At 42.6% G+C, this 27,974-nt stretch overlaps 3 protein-coding genes across 6 annotated transcripts in view; 2 read left to right on the top strand and 1 right to left on the bottom strand.

Moving 5' to 3' along the window:
* On the top strand, window positions 1-3,818 carry LOC6627329 (large ribosomal subunit protein uL13m). 4 transcript variants are annotated; one of them, XM_015173317.3, is made up of 7 exons: window positions 6-161; window positions 218-341; window positions 1,525-1,775; window positions 1,834-1,982; window positions 2,068-2,806; window positions 2,869-3,197; window positions 3,256-3,818. In XM_015173317.3, exons 1-7 carry the CDS (start codon window positions 138-140, stop codon window positions 3,716-3,718), a joined length of 2,079 nt encoding a protein of 692 aa, XP_015028803.1. In that variant the 5' UTR covers window positions 6-137; the 3' UTR covers window positions 3,719-3,818. The 4 variants fall into 4 exon arrangements, with proteins under 4 accessions (XP_015028801.1, XP_015028803.1, XP_002051925.1 ...); XM_002051889.4 differs by lacking the exons at window positions 6-161; window positions 218-341 and adding an exon at window positions 1,259-1,409; XM_015173316.3 differs by lacking the exons at window positions 6-161; window positions 218-341 and adding an exon at window positions 1,291-1,309.
* Window positions 3,816-27,974, bottom strand: part of LOC6627328 (uncharacterized) — a 25,953-nt gene continuing 1,794 nt past the window's right edge. The window contains exons 2-6 of the mRNA XM_002051888.4: window positions 6,261-6,781; window positions 6,001-6,195; window positions 5,695-5,826; window positions 5,341-5,629; window positions 3,816-4,705 (exon numbers count right to left, since the gene is read on the bottom strand). Of these exons, the coding sequence (XP_002051924.1) occupies window positions 4,503-4,705; window positions 5,341-5,629; window positions 5,695-5,826; window positions 6,001-6,195; window positions 6,261-6,584 (1,143 nt within the window). The 5' untranslated portion in view covers window positions 6,585-6,781 and the 3' untranslated portion in view covers window positions 3,816-4,502. The remainder of the gene's footprint in view (window positions 4,706-5,340; window positions 5,630-5,694; window positions 5,827-6,000; window positions 6,196-6,260; window positions 6,782-27,974) is intronic.
* LOC6627327 (uncharacterized) lies at window positions 26,049-26,622 on the top strand. Its single transcript, XM_002051887.4, has 2 exons — window positions 26,049-26,218; window positions 26,294-26,622. Exons 1-2 carry the CDS (start codon window positions 26,204-26,206, stop codon window positions 26,498-26,500), a joined length of 222 nt encoding a protein of 73 aa, XP_002051923.1. The 5' UTR covers window positions 26,049-26,203; the 3' UTR covers window positions 26,501-26,622.

Raw genomic sequence — 27,974 nt, forward strand, 5'->3', positions numbered from 1 at the left:
GAGTGCGCAAAATGAGCGCTGTCAGCAGCACGCGAGTTAAAAATTGCGCACAGCCAACTTCACGTGACAGGCACGTAAATAAGTTTTGAAGTTGTTTTTATGCCTGTTTTAAATTCTTACATAAAATATTAACAACAATGTCGATAGCTAAGCGCGTACAGGTTTGTATTGATGGAACTTATATCCTCAATAAGTTAAACAAGAACATTGCTTGCAGCAATGGGCAACTTTTGCGCGTACATGGCATATATATGACTGCACCTGGCAAAATCCTTTTGAGTCTGCTCAACTGATCAAAACACATCTTATGGGCCTGCATAAGCCAATATATCATCCTATGAGTAAGTAGAAGCCAGAATTAAGTTGATTTCTAATAGTTTTAAGTGAACAACTATGGAAATACGCGAAATTCTATGCGCTTGTTACGTCACAAGCGGCGCGAGTGTCAGTTTATGTTGTGCGGCATTTGCCGGTCGTGAGATGTGCTCGCAGTGAATGAAGAATTCTCAAGCCGGGGCCAGTTCTAGGTTAGCTTAACATATTATGCTCCAATCAAGACTAAATCTGAGCTATATTTGCAGATGACTGCGGCGACCATGTGGTGCTGATCAACACCAAAGAGATAGCGTTGCCTGGCGATGAATGGGTTAAGCGCGTTTATTTCCATCACACTGGATATCCGGGCGGCGCATCCTGGACGCTGGCCTGGCAGCTGCACGAGAAGGATCCCACCATGGTTATGAAAAAGGCTGTGTACAACTCAATGACGGGTAATCTACAGCGCAGGCATACGATGCAGCGGCTGCATCTCTTTGCCGACGACAAAGTGCCTGAGGACCTTTTGGCGAATGTTACGAATCAGATACGCACGCCACGCACAGTTCCCCAGCGATTGGATCACATTGACAAGGAAACGCTGGAGAACTTCCCCGCCATAATGGATTATCCCAAGGATTATGTCTTGCGCTAGGGCAGGCCGCAGACTTACTGTTAAGCAAAATATAATATTGTTATTTACAAATGTGTTCGTTGCGTCTTAATACTCTTGCAAAGGGTATCTCCAACATGTATCAGACAGTATAACGCACAGACGGAGGCTATTTGCAAAACGCCCGGCTTTATACTAGAGTCATATCATAACGCCAAGGCATATAATCTTCGGCAAATCGAAGCAACTTGGTTTTATACAATATTTTGAGAGGCAAAGTAATCGTGCCGATAATTTTTTTATGTACATATCGATATATTTGTATCGATAGAATAGCCGCAACCCTGGTCAACACTTTGTTTTCTGCTGCCGGCATCAACAGTGAGTTGTGCTTTTTCGCCATTTTTTAAGAAACGCCCTCGCATTTTTGTGGTCTGTGATCATCTATTGCGTCTTAAGTGTTCTGCAAGCCCGGCAGTTGGTGAGACTCAATTTAAACAGGGTATTCGCCTAACAGTCGTTGGCATATTTTGTCTTATCGCACTTATTGGGCACTCGAAGAAAGATAATTACTCACTGTTTTCATTTGTTTGCAGTCTCCAGACGAACCTTGTGCACGACACAACTGCAGCCAGAGCTCCATCAATCGCAACTGTTGCCAATATATAAGTTACAAAAACGTAATATGGGTCGTTTGAGCAACGTTGATCCCAGCTCCTACTCAGAGCCGGAGCTGATAACCACCGAGCACAGTTCTATTAATTGGAAAGTTGACTTTGAATCCACCAAGCTGCGCGGCAGTGTCCTGCACAAATTCAATGTGCTGTCCAGCAACCTAGAGAAAATTGTGAGTATATTAAGTAATTACACTCTTTCGTATAATTAATAGGTTTTTATTTTGCCAGCTGCTGGATGTTCGTGATATAGACGTGAAGAATGCCACGTTACTGGCCGGCGGCACTGAGCTGCCCATTAATTACTTCATCAGCGATCCCGTGCCCGATATGGGCCAGAAGCTGACGCTGGAGCTGCCAACCGGCACTGCGAAGGGCAGGTGAGCGGGCGTTCTGATAAGCTGCCAACTAATCTTTTTACAGTACTTGTAAATAATGGCACTTATAATCATATCTATATTGCAGCCTGAACGTACGCATTGATTACGAGACGGCCAGCAACGCAAGTGGTCTGCAATGGTTGAATCCTGCCCAAACGCTGGGCAAGAAGCATCCGTATATGTTCTCGCAATGCCAGGCTATACACGCACGTTCTGTATTGCCCTGTCAGGATACGCCCGCTGTAAAGTTTACTTATAACGCCGTTGTGGAACATCCCACTGAGCTAACGGCACTGATGAGTGCTTTGATTGACAAGAACGAGCCGGGCAAGACCTACTTCAAGCAGGAGGTGCCCATACCTGCATATCTGGTGGCTATTGCCATTGGTAAACTCGTGTCCCGTCGCTTGGGCGACAACTCAAATGTGTGGGCCGAGGAGGCCATTGTTGATGCGTGCGCTGAGGAATTTTCGGAAACATCGACCATGCTGAAAACCGCTTCAGATTTGTGTGGCCCGTATGTGTGGAAGCAGTACGATTTGCTGGTCATGCCGCCCTCATTTCCATTTGGCGGCATGGAGAATCCTTGCCTGACTTTTGTTACGCCGACGCTGCTTGCTGGCGACAAATCTTTAGCTAACGTGGTGGCCCATGAAATCGCCCACAGCTGGACTGGTAATCTGGTGACCAATAAGAACTTTGAGCATTTCTGGCTGAATGAGGGCTTCACTGTGTTCGTCGAGTCCAAAATTGTGGGTCGCATGCAGGGCGCCAAGGAGCTGGACTTCAGAATGCTCAGTAATCTGACTGAGCTACAGGAGTGTGTAAGCAACGTGTGCCCCATATACACGCATGAGTCAATCTAATCTCCGACATCCACTTACAGCTACGCACTCAACTCTCTGACACGCCGGAGCTAACCAGACTGGTTGTCGACTTAAGCAACTGTGGACCTGATGATGCATTCTCTTCGGTTCCCTACATCAAGGGGTCCACATTCCTGCGCTATCTGGAGGATTTACTTGGTGGCCCAAGCGTTTTCGAGCCTTTCCTGCGTGACTACCTGAAGAAGTTCGCATACAAGTCGATTGTTACGGATGACTTTAAGGGAGCCTTGTACGATTATTTCAAGGATACGGACAAGAAAGACAAACTAGGCCTAGTGGATTGGGATTTGTGGCTGAAATGCGAGGGCATGCCGCCCATTATACCCAAGTAGGTAGCGCATATTTTGAGTGAGAACATTAATAAACTAATTTTATTTGATTTTAAGATTCGATGAATCCCTTTCTAATGTCACCAAGGACCTGGCCACCAAGTGGAGCACCAAGACTGTAGATGAGTTGACCAGCGATGCGAACATTAAGCAGCCCATTTCTATACACCAACTTATTGAATTCCTGGGCAAACTGATTGAGAGCAAGGACATTGTTGAGCTTAATGAGCGCAAAATCGAACTGCTGGAGAACACCTACAATTTGGGGCAATCGAAGAACGCCGAGGTGCGCTTCCGTCTCAATCGCTTAATCATACGTGCACGCCTCATTAAACGCCTGGATGAGATTATTGAGTTTGCCAACTCCAATTTCCGCATGAAATTCTGCCGTCCAATCTATCGGGATTTGAGCGAATGGCCAGAGGCCAAACCGGCGGCAGTAAAGAATTTCCTGAACATCAAGGATCAAATGATGGCCGTGTGCTCGCACACCATCGAAAAGGATTTGGGTTTAAAGTAGAGCACAGCATTGAAATTGAATTTTGATTGCATTTTGTGAAGTTTGGCTTGAAGTCGTTTTGGAAAAAAGACTAAAAATTAAACAAAAAATCATCAGTATATATTTTCGTGGATTTTCATGAATTATTGTTTTTATTAAAAAATAAGCAAAACTACGTTTATAACAAGTTGATTTCCATTTCCATGCTCAATTGTAGGCGACTCTTTAAATTTATTTTGCATCTCATATATTTGTTTCTTGTCTGCATTCGAATTTGCCGTAAAATTTTGTGAATTCTTTTATATATATACATATATGTATATATATATATATATATATTTGTGCAATTGGCCCAAAGCGTTGCCAATTTTTTTGTGTTTCTTCACCTTTAAATTAGGGTTATTTTCAGTAATCTTTTTTGACTAACATTAAATTTTGTACAACTAACCAAATGTTGTTCAAGTTTCGGGTCCTATGCGACAATTATACTTTATGCCATTTAACGTTATATTTTTTAGTTGTCGTACAATTTGTTCATCTTGGTTTAAATTCTTTAAAGTTCTGCTCGTAATTTACCTTGTTATACACACACACAGATATTAAATTTATTATTGTTTGCTTGCGTTTTCTTTTTAAACTTCTTGACGAGTTTTGCTTCTTTGTTTAAACTAATCAACAATTTGTTTCTTTTACATTGACCCAAATGCAACCTCAACTTTTTCTATAGTTGAAATATGTAGTGGACAAAGTTTGAGTTGACTTTTTGTGTTCATATAAATTTCATGTCGTTGAGGAATAAAAACTATCACGCACTAGAATTATCATTGGAACGGGATGTGGATGGACCGGCACCCAGATCATCGCCTACGACGAATGTGGGACTCTGGCGGGACGTTGACGCAACCGGTTGGTAGTGATAGCCCTCGCGATAACGCTGATTGGGTTTAATGCGTGCGGTTTGTGTGTGACCCAATGTGGGACGCTGGTTAAGCTCATTGGGTCGTTTGGCTAGAAAAGAGTTGAGAGGCGTGTGAATTGTTAGTAATTCAGTTAAGTTAGTAAAATAATATACCATATCCACACAAACATAAACAAAAGACAAGTAGAGGCGCTACTCGGAGGTTCCCCTGAACCCTCTTCTGCCAACACCAATTGCAGCGCACGATCGTTTTAGCAGTAGTAAAAATGCTGTTGATAGAATTCAATAATGACAATAAGCAAATCTACTGTTGAAAATTTAATCAAGATCGGCTTAGAAACACAAAAGCTAATAAAAAAACGTTTTGTAGCTGGCCTCGTGTCAGCGGCATTGAATATTCTATCAACAACATTGCAATCGCGATTGTTGCCTGTGCTGAGTGTATGTGCTGATGTTTTAATTGTTTTTCGGTAGTCATCAGTTTTTGGTTTGTCTCTTGGCTAGAGCTGGTGGCAAGTGGCACGGTCTGTTCAATCGGTCGAGTCCGATCGACGTAACTATTTTTTTTAAATGTATTTTTATTACTGCTAAAGCTGCCTTTGGTGTTGGTAGAAGAGGGTTCAGGGTATCCGCTGGTCAGGAACTCCCGGCTAGAGCCTCTTATCTGTTCTTCGACCTCGCAGAGTTTTTTATTTTTATTTGTAATATTTAGCAAACAGCTTACCAGGTATATAAGGCTTTTGATTATAGGACGATTGTTGTTGTTGGTTATATGTATCGGCTGCCGTTGCATTGCCATTGATTTGGCTGCTGTGCTGAAACGGCGCCAGGCCATGCCCAGTGTCTGGCTGTAGCTGTAGATCAGTGCTATTTATGGGACTCATGGGCGTCATTTCGCGATCCTCAATGAACAGCTCGCTGGCATCGTCGGGCACCTGGCGATACTGAGACCAGGGCCAGGAGGCAATGCCCGACAGCAGCAGCGCCTCCAAGGCGCAAATAAAGCCAATTAGCTAAGCAAAAGAAGTAAATAATTAGTTAGATAGCTTAACAGGATGTCAGGCTTGTCTCTGCTTACGCCTGTGGCTAGTAATGTGTCCTTGGAGTGCTTGGATACCCATGTATACTCGGTCGCATACAGCACCATGTGGACGAGCAGCGTGGAGCTCAAAATAAATATTAAACCAATACTCAGGTACATCCACGTATTCTGAAGGAAATATTTAATTTATATTTATATTAACTTTAATAATAGCAAATTAAATTTCAATATATTATAGAGAAAAAATGGGGAAGGTAAACAAAACATTAATTTCTCCAGGAAAAAAAAAATATGAATTTATAAAAAATATAAATCGTCTAAAGAATTTTAGTTACCACGTACCACTTTCGTCCAATTGAATGGGAACATGAGCGCTATATGCGATATATCGAGAAAGAGCATGAGGCATGTGATGAGTAGCGAGAAGAGCGCACAGAAGACCATCAGCCTCAGGCGTCCGATGAGTGGCAGTAGAAAGAGGCCGACCTGTACGGTGCCCGCGGAGCATTCGCAGGCCAGACAGACGGCGGAGGATAACTACGGGCATAATAAAAAATCGCATCATTAACATTGCTTTGACTCAAGCGGATGGGCTAGCTTACCACCAGCAGTATGCGCACAATCCCTGTAGGCGTTTTCAAGTGTTGCGGATCACAGTGTAGGGCGACGCCCCATGGCAGCGGAGTGTGTTGTTGCTGTTTGTAGTTGGCGTGCGAGTCCCAGGAGGTGCACGTGCCCAATGGCGATTCGAGTGAGAGCGAGAGCTCGCCGGCCCTGCTGCCAGCTATTTCAAAGTCCTGCTCATCGTCCAGCTGACAGCAGACCGGCTCCAGCTCCAGCTCACGTATCTCGTCCAGCAGCAGTTCTATCTCGTCCGTGCCATATAGATCAGATACAGACGGTATATAACGTTGGGGTTGTTGCATTGCCCGTTGCGGGATGTGTCCCACATCACCGTTGCGTGGCCTGGGCGTGCAAAATTGGATGCCTCCAACGGCGTTCTAGTCGCGTCTATATCTTTCGCTTTTCCACTCTCTCTTTCTCTCCCTCTCTCTCTCTCTCTCTCTCTCGCTCTCGTGCTCTGTATTTCACCTTCTGGAGCTGCTCACGTCCTTGCCCGTGTCTGCAATAGAAAACAAATCACTTATGTTTTTGCTGTGTATATTGGTAAAAGACCTCTCTGGCCGCGCCGTTGCTCATTAGTTCCCCATAGACGCATAACCATAACGGTAATTTGATATGAACTGTCACTCATACGCCGTGTGTGCCGCAACAATAAACCCTCAGAGAGATGCCAATCATGATACACTCTTAATGGATAGAGAGGTGCGCCAACTATGAAATGCCATTTACATAAGCTGCACGGATTGGACATCAAAGTACGCTTAAAGACTTAAACTTAGCTAACATTTTACTTAAAAGTTCAAAAGTAAGATCTTATACAAACAAACAGCATTTTATGTGGCTCGCAACAAAAACAAGAAGGTATTTAGAATAAAGTAATACAATGTGATGAAAATATGCAACATTTATTTGATAAAGCCCGTTTAGATTCATTATTCGTTACAAAAAAAAGCAGGTTATTAAATATGAGCAACTATCAGTAATTAATATATAAATAAAGATTTCTCTCTTAAGCTTTCAGCCTCTTAGCTCATTAAAAAGAAGTAAGAGGTTCTAATCGGGAGCTCCCGCTAGGGGATACCCTGAACCGTCTTCTTCCAACATCAAATGCATATATATATTCTATTTTAGAAGCTATATTTCAAGTTTGGGGACTCTAGCTCTTATTATTTACCAAAAATTGTCCAAAAAACAGGTTATCGATATCGATTTTTATCGAATGCTTGGCAACGGAATACGTTATCGATTATCGGAAACAAACTCGATCTGCGCGGCACTAGGAGCACTAACATCTAAAATTTCCTTGCGTTCATACATACGGACTCGGTTATTGATGCTGATCAAAAATATATATACTTTATGGGGTCGGAGATGCTTCCTTTTGCCTGTTACATACATTTGGATTTTGCACATGTACAATATACCCTTATACCCATTTTTAATGGGTTCAGGGTATAAAAATCATCGAAAAAGTTTCGATTTTCGCAGCGACCTCGATTTTGAAAATATCGTGATGATTTGGAAGGTCATATCTCCGCGCGGAGTTATGTCGTTTTGGAACGTCATATCTCTATCGAAAAAGTTTCGATTTTTGCACCGACCTTGATTTTGAAAAAAATCGTGATGATTTGGAAGGTCATATCTCCGCGCGGAGTTATGTCGTTTTAAAACGTCATATCTCCGCGCGGGGCTATTACCCGAGATATTCAAAAAAAAATCATCGAAAAAGTTTCGATTTTCGCACCGACCTCGATTTTGAAAAGAAACGTGATGATTTGGAAGGTCATATCTCCGCGCGGAGTTATGTCGTTTTGGAACGTCATATCTCCAGCGAAAAAGTTTCGATTTTCGCACCGACCTTGATTTTGAAAAAAATCGTGATGATTTGGAAGGTCATATCTCCGCGCGGAGTTATGTCGTTTTGGAACGTCATATCTCCAGCGAAAAAGTTTCGATTTTCGCACCGACCTCGATTTTGAAAAAAATCGTGATGATTTGGAAGGTCATTTCTCCGCGCGGAGTTATGTCGTTTTGGAACGTCATATCTCCGCGCGGGGCCATTACCCGAGATATTCAAAAAAAAAAAATCATCGAAGAAGTTTCGATTTTCGCACCGACCTCGATTTTGAAAAAAATCGTGATGATTTGGAAGGTCATATCTCCGCGCGGAGTTATGGCGTTTTGGAACGTCATATCTCCGCGCGGGGCTATTACCCGAGATATTCAAAAAAAAAAATCATCGAAAAAGTTTCGATATTCGAACCGACCTCGATTTTCAAAATAAAAAGGATGATTTGGAAGGTCATATCTCCGCGCGGAGTTATGTCGCTTTGGAACGTCATATCTCCATCGAAAAAGTTTTGATTTTTGCACCGACCTTGATTTTGAAAAAAATCGTGATGATTTAGAAGGTCATATCTCCGCGCGGAGTTATGTCGTTTTGGAACGTCATATCTCCAGCGAAAAAGTTTCGATTTTCGCACCGACCTCGATTTTGAAAAAAATCGTCATGATTTGGAAGGTCATATCTCCGCGCGGAGTTATGTCGTTTTGGAACGTCATATCTCCGCGCGGGGCTATTACCCGAGATATTCAAAAAAAATAATATCATCGAAAAAGTTTCGATTTTCGCACCGACCTCGATTTTGAAAAGAAACGTGATGATTTGGAAGGTCATATCTCTGCGCGGAGTTATGTCGTTTTGGAACGTCATATCTCCGCGCGGAGTTATGTCGTTTTGAAACGTCATATCTCCGCGCGGGGCTATTACCCGAGATATTCAAAAAAAAAAAATTCATCGAAAAAGTTTCGATTTTCGCACCGACCTCGAAAAGAAACGTGATGATTTGGAAGGTCATATCTCCGCGCGGAGTTATGTCGTTTTGGAACGTCATATCTCCATCGAAAAAGTTTCGATTTTCGCACCGACTTTGATTTTGAAAAAAATCGTGATGATTTGGAAGATCATATCTCCGCGCGGAGTTATGTCGTTTTGGAACGTCATATCTCCAGCGAAAAAGTTTCGATTTTCGCACCGACCTCGATTTTGAAAAAAATCGTGATGATTTGGAAGGTCATATCTCCGCGCGGAGTTATGTCGTTTTGGAACGTCATATCTCCATCGAAAAAGTTTCGATTTTCGCACCGACCTTGACTTTGAAAAAAATCGTCATGATTTGGAAGGTCATATCTCCGCGCGGAGCTATGTCGTTTTGGAACGTCATATCTCCGCGCGGGGCTATTACCCGAGATATTCAAAAAAAAAAAAATCATCGAAAAAGTTTCGATTTTCGCACCGACCTCGATTTTGAAAAAAATCGTGATGATTTGGAAGGTCATATCTCCGCGCGGAGTTATGTCGTTTTGGAACGTCATATCTCCAGCGAAAAAGTTTCGATTTTCGCACCGACCTCGATTTTGAAAAAAATCGTGATGATTTGGAAGGTCATATCTCCGCGCGGAGTTATGTCGTTTTGGAACGTCATATCTCCATCGAAAAAGTTTCGATTTTCGCACCGACCTTGACTTTGAAAAAAATCGTCATGATTTGGAAGGTCATATCTCCGCGCGGAGCTATGTCGTTTTGGAACGTCATATCTCCGCGCGGGGCTATTACCCGAGATATTCAAAAAAAAAAAAATCATCGAAAAAGTTTCGATATTCGAACCGACCTCGATTTTCAAAATAAAAAGGATGATTTGGAAGGTCATATCTCCGCGCGGAGTTATGTCGCTTTGGAACGTCATATCTCCATCGAAAAAGTTTTGATTTTTGCACCGACCTTGATTTTGAAAAAAATCGTGATGATTTAGAAGGTCATATCTCCGCGCGGAGTTATGTCGTTTTGGAACGTCATATCTCCAGCGAAAAAGTTTCGATTTTCGCACCGACCTCGATTTTGAAAAAAATCGTCATGATTTGGAAGGTCATTTCTCCGCGCGGAGTTATGTCGTTTTGGAACGTCATATCTCCGCGCGGGGCTATTACCCGAGATATTCAAAAAAAATAATATCATCGAAAAAGTTTCGATTTTCGCACCGACCTCGATTTTGAAAAGAAACGTGATGATTTGGAAGGTCATATCTCTGCGCGGAGTTATGTCGTTTTGGAACGTCATATCTCCGCGCGGAGTTATGTCGTTTTGAAACGTCATATCTCCGCGCGGGGCTATTACCCGAGATATTCAAAAAAAAAAAATTCATCGAAAAAGTTTCGATTTTCGCACCGACCTCGAAAAGAAACGTGATGATTTGGAAGGTCATATCTCCGCGCGGAGTTATGTCGTTTTGGAACGTCATATCTCCATCGAAAAAGTTTCGATTTTCGCACCGACTTTGATTTTGAAAAAAATCGTGATGATTTGGAAGGTCGTATCTCCGCGCGGAGTTATGTCGTTTTGGTACGTCATATCGCCATCGAAAAAGTTTCGATTTTCGCACCGACCTCGATTTTGAAAAAAATCGTGATGATTTGGAAGGTCATATCTCCGCGCGGAGTTATGTCGTTTTGGAACGTCATGTCTCCATCGAAAACGTTTCGATTTTCGCACCGACCTTGATTTTGAAAAAAATCGTGATGATTTGGAAGGTCATATCTCTGCGCGGAGTTATGTCGTTTTGGAACATCAAATCTCCATCGAGAAAGTTTCGATTTTCGCACCGACCTCGATTTTGAAAAAAATCGTCATGATTTGGAAGGTCATATCTCCGCGCGGAGTTATGTCGTTTTGGAACGTCATATCTCCGCGCGGGGCTATTACCCGAGATATTCAATAAAAAAAAAATCATCGAAAAAGTTTCGATTTTCGCACCGACCTCGATTTTGAAAAGAAACGTGATGATTTGGAAGGTCATATCTCCGCGCGGAGTTATGTCGTTTTGGAACGTCATATCTTCATCGAGAATGTTTCGATATTCGCAGCGACCTCGATTTTGAAAAAAATCGTGATGATTTGGGAGGTCATATCTCGGAGTTATGTCGTTTTGAAACGTCATATCTCCGCGCGGGTCTATTACCCGAGATATTAAAAAAAAAAAAAATCATCGAAAAAGTTTCGATTTTCGCACCGACTTTGATTTTGAAAAAAATCGTGATGATTTGGAAGGTCATATCTCTGCGCGGAGTTATGTCGTTTTGGAACGTCATATCTTCATCGAAAATGTTTCGATATTCGCAGCGACCTCGATTTTGAAAAAAATCGTGATGATTTGGAAGGTCATATCTCCGCGCGGAGTTATGTCGTTTTGGAACGTCATATCTCCGCGCGGAGTTACGTCGTTTTGAAACGTCATATCTCCGCGCGGGTCTATTACCCGAGATATTCAAAAAAAAAAAAAAAATCATCGAAAAAGTTTCGATTTTCGCACCGACCTCGATTTTGAAAAGAAACGTGATGATTTGGAAGGTCATATCTCCGCGCGGAGTTATGTCGTTTTGGAACGTCATATCTCCATCGAAAAAGTTTCGATTTTCGCACCGACCTCGATTTTGAAAAAAATCGTCATGATTTGGAAGGTCATATCTCCGCGCGGAGTTATGTCGTTTGGAACGTCATATCTCCATCGAAAAGGTTTCGATTTTCGCACCGACCTCGATTTTGAAAAAAATCGTCATGATTTGGAAGGTCATATCTCCGCGCGGAGTTATGTCGTTTTGGAACGTCATATCTCCGCGCGGAGTTATGTCGTTTTGGAACGTCATATCTCCGCGCGGAGTTATGTCGTTTTGAAACGTCATATCTCCGCGCGGGGCTATTACCCGAGATATTCAAAAAAAAAAATCATCGAAAAAGTTTCGATTTTCGCACCGACCTCGATTTTGAAAAGAAACGTGATGATTTGGAAGGTCATATCTCCGCGCGGAGTTATGTCGTTTTGGAACGTCATATCTTCATCGAAAAAGTTTCGATATTCGAGCCGACCTCGATTTTCAAAATAAAAAGGATGATTTGGAAGGTCATATCTCCGCGCGGAGTTATGTCGTCTTGGAACGTCATATCTCCATCGAAAAAATTTCGATTTTCGCACCGACCTTGATTTTGAAAAAAATCGTGATGATTTGGAAGGTCATATCTCCGCGCGGAGTTATGTCGTTTGGAACGTCAGATCTCCAGCGAAAAAGTTTCGATTTTCGCAGCGACCTCGATTTTGAAAAAAATCGTGTAGAAGGTCATATCTCCGCGCGGAGTTATGTCGTTTTGGAACGTCATATCTCCGCGCGGAGTTATGTCGTTTTGAAACGTCATTTTGAAAAAAATCGTGATGATTTGGAAGGTCATATCTCCGCGCGGAGTTATGTCGTTTTGGAAGGTCATATCTCCGCGCGGAGTTATGTCGTTTTGAAACTTCATTTTGAAAAAAATCGTGATGATTTGGAAGGTCATATCTCCGCGCGGAGTTATGTCGTTTTGGAACGTCATATCTCCGCGAGGAGTTATGTCGTTTTGAAACGTCATATCTCCGCGCGGGGCTATTACCCGAGATATTAAAAAAAAAAAAAACATCGAAAAAGTTTCGATTTTCGCACCGACCTCGATTTTGAAAAGAAACGTGATGATTTGGAAGGTCATATCTCCGCGCGGAGTTATGTCGTTTTGGAACGTCATATCTTCATCGAAAAAGTTTCGATATTCGAGCCGACCTCGATTTTCAAAATAAAAAGGATGATTTGGAAGGTCATATCTCCGCGCGGAGTTATGTCGTTTTGGATCGTCATATCTCCAGCGAAAAAGTTTCGATTTTCGCAGCGACCTCGATTTTGAAAAAAATCGTGATGGAAGGTCATATCTCCGCGCGAGGTTATGTCGTTTGGGAACGTCATATCTCCGCGCGGAGTTATGTCGTTTTTGTAACGTCATATCTCCATCGAAAAAGTTTCGATTTTCGCACCGACCTTGATTTTGAAAAAAATCGTGATGATTTGGAAGGTCATATCTCCGGGCGGAGTTATGTCGTTTGGAACGTCATATCTCCAGCGAAAAAGTTTCGATTTTCGCAGCGACCTCGATTTTGAAAAAAATCGTGATGGAAGGTCATATCTCCGCGCGAGGTTATGTCGTTTGGGAACGTCATATCTCCGCGCGGAGTTATGTCGTCTTGGAACGTCATATCTCCATCGAAAAAGTTTCGATTTTCGCACCGACCTTGATTTTGAAAGAAATCGTGATGATTTGGAAGGTCATATCTCCGCGCGGAGTTATGTCGTTTGGAACGTCAGATCTCCAGCGAAAAAGTTTCGATTTTCGCAGCGACCTCGATTTTGAAAAAAATCGTGTAGAAGGTCATATCTCCGCGCGGAGTTATGTCGTTTTGGAACGTCATATCTCCGCGCGGAGTTATGTCGTTTTGAAACGTCATTTTGAAAAAAATCGTGATGATTTGGAAGGTCATATCTCCGCGCGGAGTTATGTCGTTTTGGAAGGTCATATCTCCGCGCGGAGTTATGTCGTTTTGAAACTTCATTTTGAAAAAAATCGTGATGATTTGGAAGGTCATATCTCCGCGCGGAGTTATGTCGTTTTGGAACGTCATATCTCCGCGAGGAGTTATGTCGTTTTGAAACGTCATATCTCCGCGCGGGGCTATTACCCGAGATATTCAAAAAAAAAAAAAACATCGAAAAAGTTTCGATTTTCGCACCGACCTCGATTTTGAAAAGAAACGTGATGATTTGGAAGGTCATATCTCCGCGCGGAGTTATGTCGTTTTGGAACGTCATATCTTCATCGAAAAAGTTTCGATATTCGAGCCGACCTCGATTTTCAAAATAAAAAGGATGATTTGGAAGGTCATATCTCCGCGCGGAGTTATGTCGTTTTGGATCGTCATATCTCCAGCGAAAAAGTTTCGATTTTCGCAGCGACCTCGATTTTGAAAAAAATCGTGATGGATGGTCATATCTCCGCGCGAGGTTATGTCGTTTGGGAACGTCATATCTCCGCGCGGAGTTATGTCGTTTTTGTAACGTCATATCTCCATCGAAAAAGTTTCGATTTTCGCACCGACCTTGATTTTGAAAAAAATCGTGATGATTTGGAAGGTCATATCTCCGGGCGGAGTTATGTCGTTTGGAACGTCATATCTCCAGCGAAAAAGTTTCGATTTTCGCAGCGACCTCGATTTTGAAAAAAATCGTGATGGAAGGTCATATCTCCGCGCGAGGTTATGTCGTTTGGGAACGTCATATCTCCGCGCGGAGTTATGTCGTTTTTGTAACGTCATATCTCCATCGAAAAAGTTTCGATTTTCGCACCGACCTTGATTTTGAAAAAAATCGTGATGATTTGGAAGGTCATATCTCCGCGCGGAGTTATGTCGTTTGGAACGTCATATCTCCAGCGAAAAAGTTTCGATTTTCGCAGCGACCTCGATTTTGAAAAAAATCGTGATGGAAGGTCATATCTGCGCGCGGAGTTATGTCGTTTTGGAACGTCATATCTCCGCGCGGAGTTATGTCGTTTTGAAACGTCATTTTGAAAAAAATCGTGATGATTTGGAAGGTCATATGTCCGCGCGGAGTTATGTCGTTTTGGAAGGTCATATCTCCGCGCGGAGTTATGTCGTTTTGAAACGTCATTTTGAAAAAAATCGTGATGATTTGGAAGGTCATATCTCCGCGCGGAGTTATGTCGTTTGGAACGTCATATCTCCAGCGAAAAAGTTTCGATTTTCGCAGCGACCTCGATTTTGAAAAAAATCGTGATGGAAGGTCATATCTGCGCGCGGAGTTATGTCGTTTTGGAACGTCATATCTCCGCGCGGAGTTATGTCGTTTTGAAACGTCATTTTGAAAAAAATCGTGATGATTTGGAAGGTCATATCTCCGCGCGGAGTTATGTCGTTTTGGAAGGTCATATCTCCGCGCGGGGCTATTACCCGAGATATTCAAAAAAAAAAAATCATCGAAAAAGTTTCGATTTTCGCACCGACCTCGATTTTGAAAAGAAACGTGATGATTTGGAAGGTCATATCTCCGCGCGGAGTTATGTCGTTTTGGAACGTCATATCTCCATCGAAAAAGTTTCGATTTTCGCACCGACCTTGATTTTGAAAAAAATCGTGATGATTTGGAAGGTCATATCTCCGCGCGGAGTTATGTCGTTTGGAACGTCATATCTCCAGCGAAAAAGTTTCGATTTTCGCAGCAACCTCGATTTTGAAAAAAATCGTGATGGATGGTCATATTTCCGCGCGAGGTTATGTCGTTTTGGAACGTCATATCTCCGCGCGGAGTAATGTCGTTTTGAAACGTCATATCTCCGCGCGGGGCTATTACCCGAGATATTCAAAAAAAAAAAAAAATCATCGAAAAAGTTTCGATTTGCCCACCGACCTTGATTTTGAAAAAAAATCGTGATGATTTGGAAGGTCATATCTCCGCGCGGAGTTATGTCGTTTGGAACGTCATATCTCCATCGAAAAAGTTTCGATTTTCGCACCGACCTCGATTTTGAAAAAAATCGTGCTTATTTGGAAGGTCATATCTCCGCGCGGAGTTATGTCGTTTTGGAACGTCATATCTCCGCGCGGGGTTATTACCCGAGATATTCAAAAAAAAAAATATTATCATCGAAAAAGTTTCGATTTTCGCACCGACTTTGATTTTGAAAAAATTCGTGATGATTTGGAAGGTCATATCTCTGCGCGGAGCTATGTCGTTTTGGAACGTCATATCTCCATCGAAAAAGTTTCGATTTTCGCACCGACCTCGATTTTGAAAAAAATCGTGCTTATTTGGAAGGTCATATCTCCGCGCGGAGTTATGTCGTTTTGGAACGTCATATCTCCGCGCGGAGTTATGTCGTTTTGGAACGTCATATCTCCGCGCGGGGCTATTACCCGAGATATTCAAAAAAAAAATATTATCATCGAAAAAGTTTCGATTTTCGCACCGACTTTGATTTTGAAAAAAATCGAGATGATTTGGAAGGTCATATCTCCGCGCGGAGTTATGTCGTTTTGGAACGTCATATCTCCGCGCGGGGCTATTACCCGAGATATTCAAAAAAAATAAAATCATCAAAAAAGTTTCGATTTTCGCACCGACCTCGATTTTGAAAAAAATCGTGCTTATTTGGAAGGTCATATCTCCGCGCGGAGTTATGTCGTTTTGGAACGTCATATCTCCGCGCGGGGCTATTACCCGAGATATTCAAAAAAAAAATATTATCATCGAAAAAGTTTCGATTTTCGCACCGACTTTGATTTTGAAAAAAATCGTGATGATTTGGAAGGTCATATCTCTGCGCGGAGTTATGTCGTTTGGAACGTCATATCTCCATCGAAAAGGTTTCGATTTTCGCACCGACCTCGATTTTGAAAAAAATCGTCATGATTTGGAAGGTCATATCTCCGCGCGGAGTTATGTCGTTTTGGAACGTCATATCTCCGCGCGGAGTTATGTCGTTTTGAAACGTCATATCTCCGCGCGGGGCTATTACCCGAGATATTCAAAAAAAAAAAATCATCGAAAAAGTTTCGATTTTCGCACCGACCTCGATTTTGAAAACAAACGTGATGATTTGGAAGGTCATATCTCCGCGCGGAGTTATGTCGTTTTGGAACGTCATATCTTCATCGAAAAAGTTTCGATATTCGAGCCGACCTCGAATTTCAAAATAAAAAGGATGATTTGGAAGGTCATATCTCCGCGCGGAGTTATGTCGTTTTGGAACGTCATATCTCCATCGAAAAAGTTTCGATTTTCGCACCGACCTTGATTTTGACAAAAATCGTGATGATTTGGAAGGTCATATCTCCGCGCGGAGTTATGTCGTTTGGAACGTCATATCTCCAGCGAAAAAGTTTCGACTTTCGCAGCGACCTCGATTTTGAAAAAAATCGTGTAGAAGGTCATATCTCCGCGCGGAGTTATGTCGTTTTGGAACGTCATATCTCCGCGCGGAGTTATGTCGTTTTGAAACGTCATTTTGAAAAAAATCGTGATGATTTGGAAGGTCATATCTCCGCGCGGAGTTATGTCGTTTTGAAACGTCATTTTGAAAAAAATCGTGATGATTTGGAAGGTCATATCTCCGCGCGGAGTTATGTCGTTTTGGAACGTCATATCTCCGCGCGGAGTTATGTCGTTTTGAAACGTCATATCTCCGCGCGGGGCTATTACCCGAGATATTCAAAAAAAAAAAACATCGAAAAAGTTTCGATTTTCGCACCGACCTCGATTTTGAAAAGAAACGTGATGATTTGGAAGGTCATATCTCCGCGCGGAGTTATGTCGTTTTGGAACGTCATATCTTCATCGAAAAAGTTTCGATATTCGAGCCGACCTCGATTTTCAAAATAAAAAGGATGATTTGGAAGGTCATATCTCCGCGCGGAGTTATGTCGTTTTGGATCGTCATATCTCCATCGAAAAAGTTTCGATTTTCGCACCGACCTTGATTTTGAAAAAAATCGTGATGATTTGGAAGGTCATATCTCCGGGCGGAGTTATGTCGTTTGGAACGTCATATCTCCAGCGAAAAAGTTTCGATTTTCGCAGCGACCTCGATTTTGAAAAAAATCGTGATGGAAGGTCATATCTCCGCGCGAGGTTATGTCGTTTGGGAACGTCATATCTCCGCGCGGAGTTATGTCGTTTTTGTAACGTCATATCTCCATCGAAAAAGTTTCGATTTTCGCACCGACCTTGATTTTGAAAAAAATCGTGATGATTTGGAAGGTCATATCTCCGCGCGGAGTTATGTCGTTTGGAACGTCATATCTCCAGCGAAAAAGTTTCGATTTTCGCAGCGACCTCGATTTTGAAAAAAATCGTGATGGAAGGTCATATCTGCGCGCGGAGTTATGTCGTTTTGGAACGTCATATCTCCGCGCGGAGTTATGTCGTTTTGAAACGTCATTTTGAAAAAAAACGTGATGATTTGGAAGGTCATATCTCCGCGCGGAGTTATGTCGTTTTGGAACGTCATATCTCCGCGCGGAGTTATGTCGTTTTGAAACGTCATTTTGAAAAAAATCGTGATGATTTGGAAGGTCATATCTCCGCGCGGAGTTATGTCGTTTTGAAACGTCATATCTCCGCGCGGGGCTATTACCCGAGATATTCAAAAAAAAAAAATCATCGAAAAAGTTTCGATTTTCGCACCGACCTCGATTTTGAAAAGAAACGTGATGATTTGGAAGGTCATATGTCCGCGCGGAGCTATGTCGTTTTGGAACGTCATATCTTCATCGAAAAAGTTTCGATATTCGAGCCGACCTCGATTTTCAAAATAAAAAGGATGATTTGGAAGGTCATATCTCCGCGCGGAGTTATGTCGTTTTGGAACGTCATATCTCCATCGAAAAAGTTTCGATTTTCGCACCGACCTTGATTTTGAAAAAAATCGTGATGGAAGGTCATATCTCCGCGCGAGGTTATGTCGTTTTGGAACGTCATATCTCCATCGAAAAAGTTTCGATTTTCGCACCGACCTTGATTTTGAAAAGAAACGTGATGATTTGGAAGGTCACATCTCCGCGCGGAGTTATGTCGTTTTGAAACGTCATATCTCCGCGCGGGGCTATTACCCGAGATATTCAAATAAAAAAAATCATCGAAAAAGTTTCGATTTTCGCACCGACCTCGATTTTCAAAAAAAAAGGATGATTTGGAAGGTCATATCTCCGCGCGGAGTTATGTCGTTTTGGAACGTCATATCTCCAGCGAAAAAGTTTCGATTTTCGCACCGACCTCGATTTTGAAAAAAATCGTGATGATTTGGAAGGTCATATCTCCGCGCGGAGTTATGTCGTTTGGAACGTCATATCTCCATCGAAAAAGTTTCGATTTTCGCACCGACCTCGATTTTGAAAAGAAGCGTGATGATTTGGAAGGTCATATCGCCGCGCGGAGCTATGTCGTTCTGGAACGTCATATCTTCATCGAAAAAGTATCGCTATTCGCACCGACCTCGATTTTCAAAAAAAAAGGATGATTTGGAAGGTCATATCTCCGCGCGGAGTTATGTCGTTTTGGAACGTCATATCTCCGCGCAGGGCTATTACCCGAGATATTCAAACAAAAAAAATCATCGAAAAAGGTTCGATTTTAGCACCGACCTCGATTTTGAAAAGAAACGTGATGATTTGGAAGGTCATATCTCCGCGCGGAGCTATGTCGTTTTGGAACGCCATATCTGCATTGAAAAAGTTTCGATATTCGCACCGACCTCGATTTTCAAAAAAAAAGGATGATTTGGAAGGTCATATCATACCCGCGGAGTTATGTCGTTTGGAACGTCATATCTCCATCGAAAAAGTTTCGATTTTCGCACCGACCTCGATTTTGAAAAGAAACGTGATGATTTGGAAGGTCATATCGCCGCGCGGAGCTATGTCGTTCTGGAACGTCATATCTTCATCGAAAAAGTATCGCTATTCGCACCGACCTCGATTTTCAAAAAAAAAGGATGATTTGGAAGGTCATATCTCCGCGCGGAGTTATGTTGTTTTGGAACGTCATATCTCCACGCGGGGCTATTACCCGAGATATTAAAAAAAAATCATCGAAAAAGATTCGATTTTCGCACCGACCTTGATTTTGAACAAAATCGTGATGATTTGGAAGGTCATATCCGCGGGGAGTTATGTCGTTTTGGAACGTCATATCTCCGCGCGGGGCTTTTACCCGAGATATTCAAAACAAAATCATCGAAAAAGATTCGATTTTCGCACCGACTTCGATTTTGAAAAGAAACGTGATGATTTGGTAGGTCATATCTCCGCGCGGAGTTATGTCGTTTTGGAACGTCATATCTTCATCGAAAAAGTTTCGATTTTCGCACCGACCTCGATTTTGAAAAAAATCGTGATGATTTGGAAGGTCATATCTCCGCGCGGAGTTATGTCGTTTTGGAACGTCATATCTCCAGCGAAAAAGTTTCGATTTTCGCACCGACATCGATTTTGAAAAGAAACGTGATGATTTGGAAGGACATATCTCCGCGCGGAGTTATATCGTTTTGGAACGTCATATCTCCAGCGAAAAAGTTTCGATTTTCGCACCGACATCGATTTTGAAAAGAAACGTGATGATTTGGAAGGACATATCTCCGCGCGGAGTTATATCGTTTTGAATTGTCATATCTCCATCGAAAAAGTTTCGATTTTCGCACCGACCTTGATTTTGAAAAAAATCGTGATTATTTGGAAGGTCATATCTCCGCACGGAGTTATGTCGTTTTGTAACGTCATATCTCCATCGAAAAAGTTTCGATTTTCGCACCGACCTCGATTTTGAAAAAAAATCATGATGATTTGGAAGGTCATATCTCCGCGGGGAGTTATGTCGTTTTGGAACGTCATATCTCCATAGAAAAAGTTTCGATTTTCGCACCGACCTCGATTTTGAAATAAATCGTGATTATTTGGAAGGTCATATCTCCGCGCGGAGTTATGTCGTTTTGGAACGTCGTATCTCCGCGCAGGGCTATTACCCGAGATATTCAAACCAAAAAAATCATCGAAAAAGTTTCGATTTTCGCACCGACCTCGATTTTGAAAAGAAACGTGATGATTTGGAAGGTCATATCTCCGCGCGAAGTTATGTCGTTTTGGAACGTCATATCTTCATCGAAAAAGTTTCGCTATACGCACCGACCTCGATTTTCAAAAAAAAGTATGATTTGGAAGGTCATATCTCCGCGCGGAGTTATGTCGTTTTCTCCAGCGAAAAAGTTTCGATTTTCGCACCGACCTCGATTTTGAAAAAATCGTGATGATTTGGAAGGTCATATCTCCGCGCGGAGTTATGTCGTTTTGGAACGTCATATCTCCATCGTAAAAGTTTCGATTTTCGCACCGACCTTGATTTTGAAAAAAATCGTGATGATTTGGAAGGTCACATCTCCGCGCGGAGTTATGTCGTTTTGAAACGTCATATCTCCGCGCGGGGCTATTACCCGAGATATTCAAATAAAAAAAATCATCAAAAAAGTTTCGATTTTCGCACCGACCTCGATTTTCAAAAAAAAAGGATGATTTGGAAGGTCATATCTCCGCGCGGAGTTATGTCGTTTTGGAACGTCATATCTCCAGCGAAAAAGTTTCGATTTTCGCACCGACCTCGATTTTGAAAAAAATCGTGATGATTTGGAAGGTCATATCTCCGCGCGGAGTTATGTCGTTTGGAACGTCATATCTCCATCGAAAAAGTTTCGATTTTCGCACCGACCTCGATTTTGAAAAGAAACGTGATGATTTGGAAGGTCATATCGCCGCGCGGAGCTATGTCGTTCTGGAACGTCATATCTTCATCGAAAAAGTATCGCTATTCGCACCGACCTCGATTTTCAAAAAAAAAGGATGATTTGGAAGGTCATATCTCCGCGCGGAGTTATGTCGTTTTGGAACGTCATATCTCCGCGCGGGGCTTTTACCCGAGATATTCAAAAAAAAAAATCATTGAAAAAGTTTCGGCTTTCGCACCGACCTGATTTTGAAAAAAAAAACGTGATGTAACCCCTTGCCATTTTGTCGATTTGGGTCAAAATTTTGGATTTCCTTTTTTTGATGCCAATCGATAGAACTGATCCTTACGAGTCAAAAATGGTATGAAATTGCAAAATCTGATATTATTTGACGGAAATATTCCAAAAAATCATCAAAGAGATGGAATTTACGAACGAATCAGTTTTCTGTCAACAACATTTTTCAACCCATCGATGATTAATTTGTTTGAATGCCAATTGATGGTAGGGATCCGTACGCATTCAAAAAGGTATACCAATTTAAAATCAGACATTATTTACCCGAGATATTAAAAAAAATCATTGAAAAAGTTTCGATTTTCGCACCGACCTTGATTTTGAAAAAAATCGTGATGATTTGGAAGGTCATATCTCCGCGCGGAGTTATGTCGTTTTGGAACGTCGTATCTCCGCGCAGGGCTATTACCCGAGATATTCAAACCAAAAAAATCATCGAAAAAGTTTCGATTTTCGCACCGACCTCGATTTTGAAAAAAAACGTGATCTAACCCCTTGCCATTTTGCCGATTTGGGCTATAATTTAAAAAAAAGGAACTTAAATAGCATTACAGGAAAAAGTCGCAATAACCATAAAATGCGAAGCAGACGCGCATGAATTTGCGTTTGTACATGTATACAGAAATTCTTAAAGATGCTGCTCTATTCAATTGCGCAGTTGCATATAACTTTGGTTTTTTTTTTAACCGATCTTTATGAAATTTTCTACAGACGGACATGGCTAGATCAACTCGGCTATTGATGCTGATATATATACTTTATGGGGTCGGAGATGCTTCTTTCTGCCTGTTACATACATTTGGATTTTGCACAAATACAATATACCCGTATAACCATTTTTATGGATTCAGGGTATAAAAAGTATTTCGTTCGAATATTATCTTTAGATTAATTCGTATCTAAGCTAGCTAGTATTTATCTTAATTATAAGTACTCAACTTCGCATTAATCACAATTATAAAATACTATTTATATGATTTAAGCATTTAAGCCATTTTCCTTAGATCGAAGTATTTTCAATTGCTAAGCTAGAGCATTTAAACGCCAACTTCACCCATAAAGCATATATTGTTCATTTTAATTTTGTCTGATTTTTACGGTGATACGAGCTGAGCTGCCGCTGTTGTCAGTTTGGCTGCCAACTCAAATTGAAATCAAATTGATTTCCGGCCTGCCTCTGTAGCTTGCCCACAATCGACCTGCTGCGTGCGCGTATGCAAAGGCTTTTATATTTTTTATGCCACACAGCCAGGCAATTAACACAGACACAGCAGCACTTATGAGTGTGTGCGAGCGATGCCTGCTCGAAAGGAACTCCATGGAGAATTTTGGCACATTTCAGGCCCTGCCAAAAGCTGCCTGACTGCCTGGCTAGCGTCCTGGCTGCCAGTCCCCATTTCCTTGAGTTGTCATAATCAGGACACAAATGAAGGTAGCAGCTGTCATTGTTGTTGCAGCACAAGGACTTGCTGCTGCTGGCAGCAGGACAACAAGCGGGCAGCTGCAGCTGGCCAATCAACCTGCGGGGACCATGTCACAGTCAGCTAGCTGCCAGCTTGCTGCACATATGTCTTCATACAACTGTGAGACTGACTGTATGTGTGTGTGTGTGTGTGTGTGCGAGAGTCGACAGGCAATGTAACCATTTGTGCTCTCGCTCGTTGTTTGAATGCGAAGTTGTTGTCGCTTTCGCTGCTGCTGCCATCGCCGATGTCCTTGCTCCAGTTTGAGCGCGAGGCTGGCGCAGCTTCTCCGTCTGAGCCCCCCTTCCTCTCATACTGCTTATCTGTGCCTGTTATCGCTGCATATCTGCTGCGCTGAGCTGCGCCTGCTTCAAGTGCCTAATGAGTGCGCTTGGCTTTCATCACATCTTTCATTATCGTCATCGTCATCATCATCATCATCATCATCATCATCGTGTGCCCAACGCAGACGTGCGCTATCTATTGAAGCAACGTCCTTATGGCATTAAGCTCTTCAGCCACAGACAATGAACCCTACCCCAAACCCGCTACTCCTTCCGACTGGCGAGGCTTTTTGCACACAATTTGAAATCAATTATGCTCATCTACATATAAACCGACTTGGACTTGGAGCTTCCTGTCTGAGCCGCCGCCTGGTGACTCCTGCTGCCATCTAGCGGAAGTGCTTCGCATGCAAATTTATTGTCAATGCTTCATTCGCTTCGACTGGCTTTGGCCAACAATTGGGCGGAGAGGTGCCGCAATTAGTGGGTCGGGAAGGGGGTGTCACTCAGCTGGGCTTCAGCGAGGGGCTTGGGTACGATTGAGGTGCTAACGTTGCTGCATTTCTTATTTATGAACGTGCATAGACAATGCCCGACCTGCTCCACGGCCTTTGTTTGAGTTTTGCACTCATATTACGTGTATATGGCTTTATATGTGTGTGCGGATACGAGCATATGAGTGCGGACTACTCGAGCGTCAGCCTTTGTCGCATTCAATGGACCGAAAGTTGCACCGTAAATAACTTTTAATAGAATTTCTAATGGGCTTCAATTGGGCGTGGGGCCAAGCCAGTAAACACACGCACACACACATGTGTGTGTGTGTGTGTGTGTGTGGGTTTTAATATCGCAATGATTTCCAAACGCATTACACTGTCTGATAAATCATGGCTTTAGATAAGCTCCAAAGAGCAGGCATGGCATATTTGTTAAACAGGTTTTATTGATTGTCTTTATTTCAATTTTTTAATGCTTCTTGGTTTTTGTTGAAAATGTTTAAGATAAGCTTTTGAAAGAGCTCCGTTCTAAATTGTTTTAAATGCATATTTTCTTTTCGTGAACTGGGCAAACATTATATATTATTCTCCTTACAAGTAATTGAATATTTTGCTGTACAATACGTCGTATACGCAATAAAAGCACAGGCATAATTTGAAGCCTTGAAATATTATTATTTTTTATCCCACATAAATATCATCTCTGTTCTTAGATAATATGTGATTTTATAGAGTTGCCATAACTTTTGTTTATCCTAAATATGTGTCTTATACTGAATTATTTTAGTTTCACAATTCAAGTTTCCTGCAGTGTATCCCATATCATCTCCCACCTTTCTCCTATACTATCTGGCCAAATATTGCCTAAGCAATTTAAACAATCGCACTTTCGCTGATTTTAAGCGTTTTCAAAACTTCGCTTATGGATTCCCCTGAACTTATCAGCGATGCGCCATGTGCCCAATGAGGCAGCATAATATGCTTTGGAGCATCGCGATTTATGCGGCGAGTCGGCGACTTTTGCCCCGCGTACTGCGTATAAATTGTAGCCAAAATATTGGAATTTTATTTTGTGCGACCAACGGCGAGCGGTGAGCGTCGCACGGCAAGCGGCCTGTGGCCTGTGGCATGTGGCATGTGGCATGTGGCCTGCAGACAACTTGACTCTCGCCCCAAATTCTCAATGGCGTCGCTCGATGCGGCTGGCGCTGAAGATGGTAAGGAGGTCACCAGCCAGGGGATTGGGTGATCGGGGGCTCGGCTTAGCTGGCAGTTGCTGTCGGATTGTCGCTGCCAGCTTATTATGCCACCGCGTTGCTCGTTCGCCTTTTTTTGCGGAATTATCGATTACAAATGAATATTTCATTAGCAGACATGCAGAGGCAACAGCAGCGGGCCGGCCACAAGGGTCACCAGGGAGCAGGCAAATGTCGATGGCATGCTGCTACCTTACGCTAATGCTGACTTCATTTGGTTCCGTTTCCGGCGACTATTCCAGGTCGCGCCATTTGCGACGTTCAATTAAAATGCAGCATACTTTGCAGCGCATTCTGTTTGGGCCCAACAAATGCAGCTGCCAGCTGGAAACTCTAGCAGCTGTACAAACTTATAATGCATAATGATTTTTTCGTATCTCCTCCTTCTTTTAACATAATTATTCCCAGTGGGTAATTAATGCAGCACAGCAGGAGACCCTACCAAATGAGGTTAACTGCGGCCAGCCATAAGAGAGAAGCTTAGGCGTCGCTGCAGTGGAGGTTAATAGAAGTCCTTATTAGAGCTTTCCATTTATAGAAGAGCACTTAAATTCTTTAGGGACTTTCAAGCATTTTAATGATAATTATATTAGAAATATTCTTCCTTTCCTTTCTTACTCCAAAATGGAAAGGACTTACAGTCTTAATTCTCGCATAGCACCCACCTGAGAAACATTATGATAATAATCAAAAATGAAGTGAGCCTGGACGCATAACTCGTTCGATTCGGAGTTTCGATGCCTTAAATATTCCCAATGTACAAAGTTGTATACAGAATTTCCTGGACTGTACTTATATTTCTCTCTTTTTCTAAAAACTCTAAAATCACATAAAAGAAAAAAACTTAAAAAAAAAATACGTTTAGCATTTCTTTTTTTTTTTAAATTTACGACATCAAATTATAATAGAGGCACATTAATTCCGCCTGCCTGAAATGAGCTTCGAACTGGTGAGTTAACTGGATTGGACTGGACTCAGCTGTTTTATATTCCTCTGGAACACATCAAATTATTGTATATTATAGCACAGCTGCGAGCTGTATCCACGTATACGGCCCACTGAATTTTATCGGACTCCCGAGCCGAGAGTCTCGGTACAAAGCCGCAAAGCGGAACATCCAAGGGAGAATGTGAGAATGGCGATGACGACCAATGCGAACATAACCTTCCCTCACATTATACCACCTCGAACATCGGGTATGCGCGTCCAGCGCAACAGTTACTTCTCCTAGTCGACGACCTACTAGGACGAGGTTACAACACGCATGGGATCGTAAAGTAATGTCTATGTTAAATGTTTTTTAAAATTGACTGTGGCATATTTTTTTTTTCGTACATAATATAACAATTAATGTAAAATCAAAAAAATCGAGTGATGATGATTTGATCAACAATTCCAGAAAATCAGGGGAGCATAATTCATTTGATTTCCTCATGAGAAACCTAAGAATCTGCATGCAGAGTGTGTAGAATTAATGTAGTTTATGAATTTATAGCTACTTGGCGATTAAATAAATGTGTGTAGCCAAGGGAATAGCTCCTGACAGATCTATTAGGGACTCATTAGGCTCGCGCCTTCGCACGCTCTCATCGCAAATGCTGCCAACGCTAAATTCCCGAAAAAGGTGCTTAGAAATAATTATAGGCAGCTTTCAGGCGCAGCGGACGCTGCTTACGTAAGCTCTCCTAACGGGATATTTAGCGAGCTTTGTGTGTGTGTGTGGCTTATGCATATCATTGCTTTATATGTGTTTATGCGCGTCTCACTGAAATGAACACCTCAGTTGCTGTTGTCCCCGGCCCCGTCCCCGCCCCCGCCCCCCTCTTCCTGACGCCCTCAGCGGACGGCATGAACTCACCTGACACGTGAGCTCCATAATGGAGGCCTCGACATGTCATGGACGCAAACGCCGCGACACGCAAGTCCCAAAGTCCCAGAGCAGGCAGTCGTTGCCGTCACCCGTCACCCGTTGCCACGTTTTCACTTTTGTTGCAAATCTTCGCTTGGCTTTTGTTTTACGCTACATAAATACGGGCATTAAATGAGAACCGTCGACGTGGCTGCGGGATTCCAAATTGAGCCCAATCTGGCTGACCGAGACGAACGGGCCAGGCTGCGTGCCAGTTTCTCGACTCGCTGCGACCCAAGTTAGCCCCCCCCCCCCCTACAATCCATTCTCCAGGCCTAGGCCAAGTGTGCGACCCCCAAGCGGGCGGTGCAATAACCTCGTTTAGCTATTTGATTACTGCATGTTCCTCAGGCGACCTTGAACCACTTTCATTCCTAATTTTCGTTATGCCCAAGTGCTAGACGACGCGCAACTTGGAATAACTTTGGATGTCAGCGTATGTACCAAGTGCCCGTATTAATAATGGCCAAAGCCTAACTGCAACTTAATTGCACACACAAGTGGGTATACAATCGGTGTGAGTATGTGTGTGTGTGTGTGTGTGTGGGTGTGGGTGTGTGGGTGTGTTATGGTAAGTGGGTGGGTGTGTGTAGCTACTATGACAGCAACTAAAAATAAACAAATGAGCCAAGCGCCCAAAAGCTGTAAAACGAGCAGACAAAGAGCGTGAGAGAGCGTGAGAGAGCGCCGCGAACCAAGAGCGGAACGAAATGAGCGACTGCGTGGAGAGCGAGCAAGAGCGTAGCAAGCAAATGGCAGCAGAGCAAGCAGCAGCAGAGGCTGAGGCAGAGCTAGC

This window comes from Drosophila virilis, chromosome 4 (genome assembly GCF_030788295.1).
Source record: "Drosophila virilis strain 15010-1051.87 chromosome 4, Dvir_AGI_RSII-ME, whole genome shotgun sequence".
NCBI lineage: Eukaryota > Metazoa > Arthropoda > Insecta > Diptera > Drosophilidae > Drosophila > Drosophila virilis.

Coding starts and splice junctions, on each gene's coding strand:
- LOC6627329 (XM_015173317.3), top strand. CDS start 138: ATGTCGATAGCTAAGCGCGTACAG. Junction 342..1,524: donor GCCAATATATCATCCTATGA/GTAAGTAGAAGC, acceptor ATTTGTTTGCAG/TCTCCAGACGAACCTTGTGC. Junction 1,776..1,833: donor CCAGCAACCTAGAGAAAATT/GTGAGTATATTA, acceptor TTATTTTGCCAG/CTGCTGGATGTTCGTGATAT.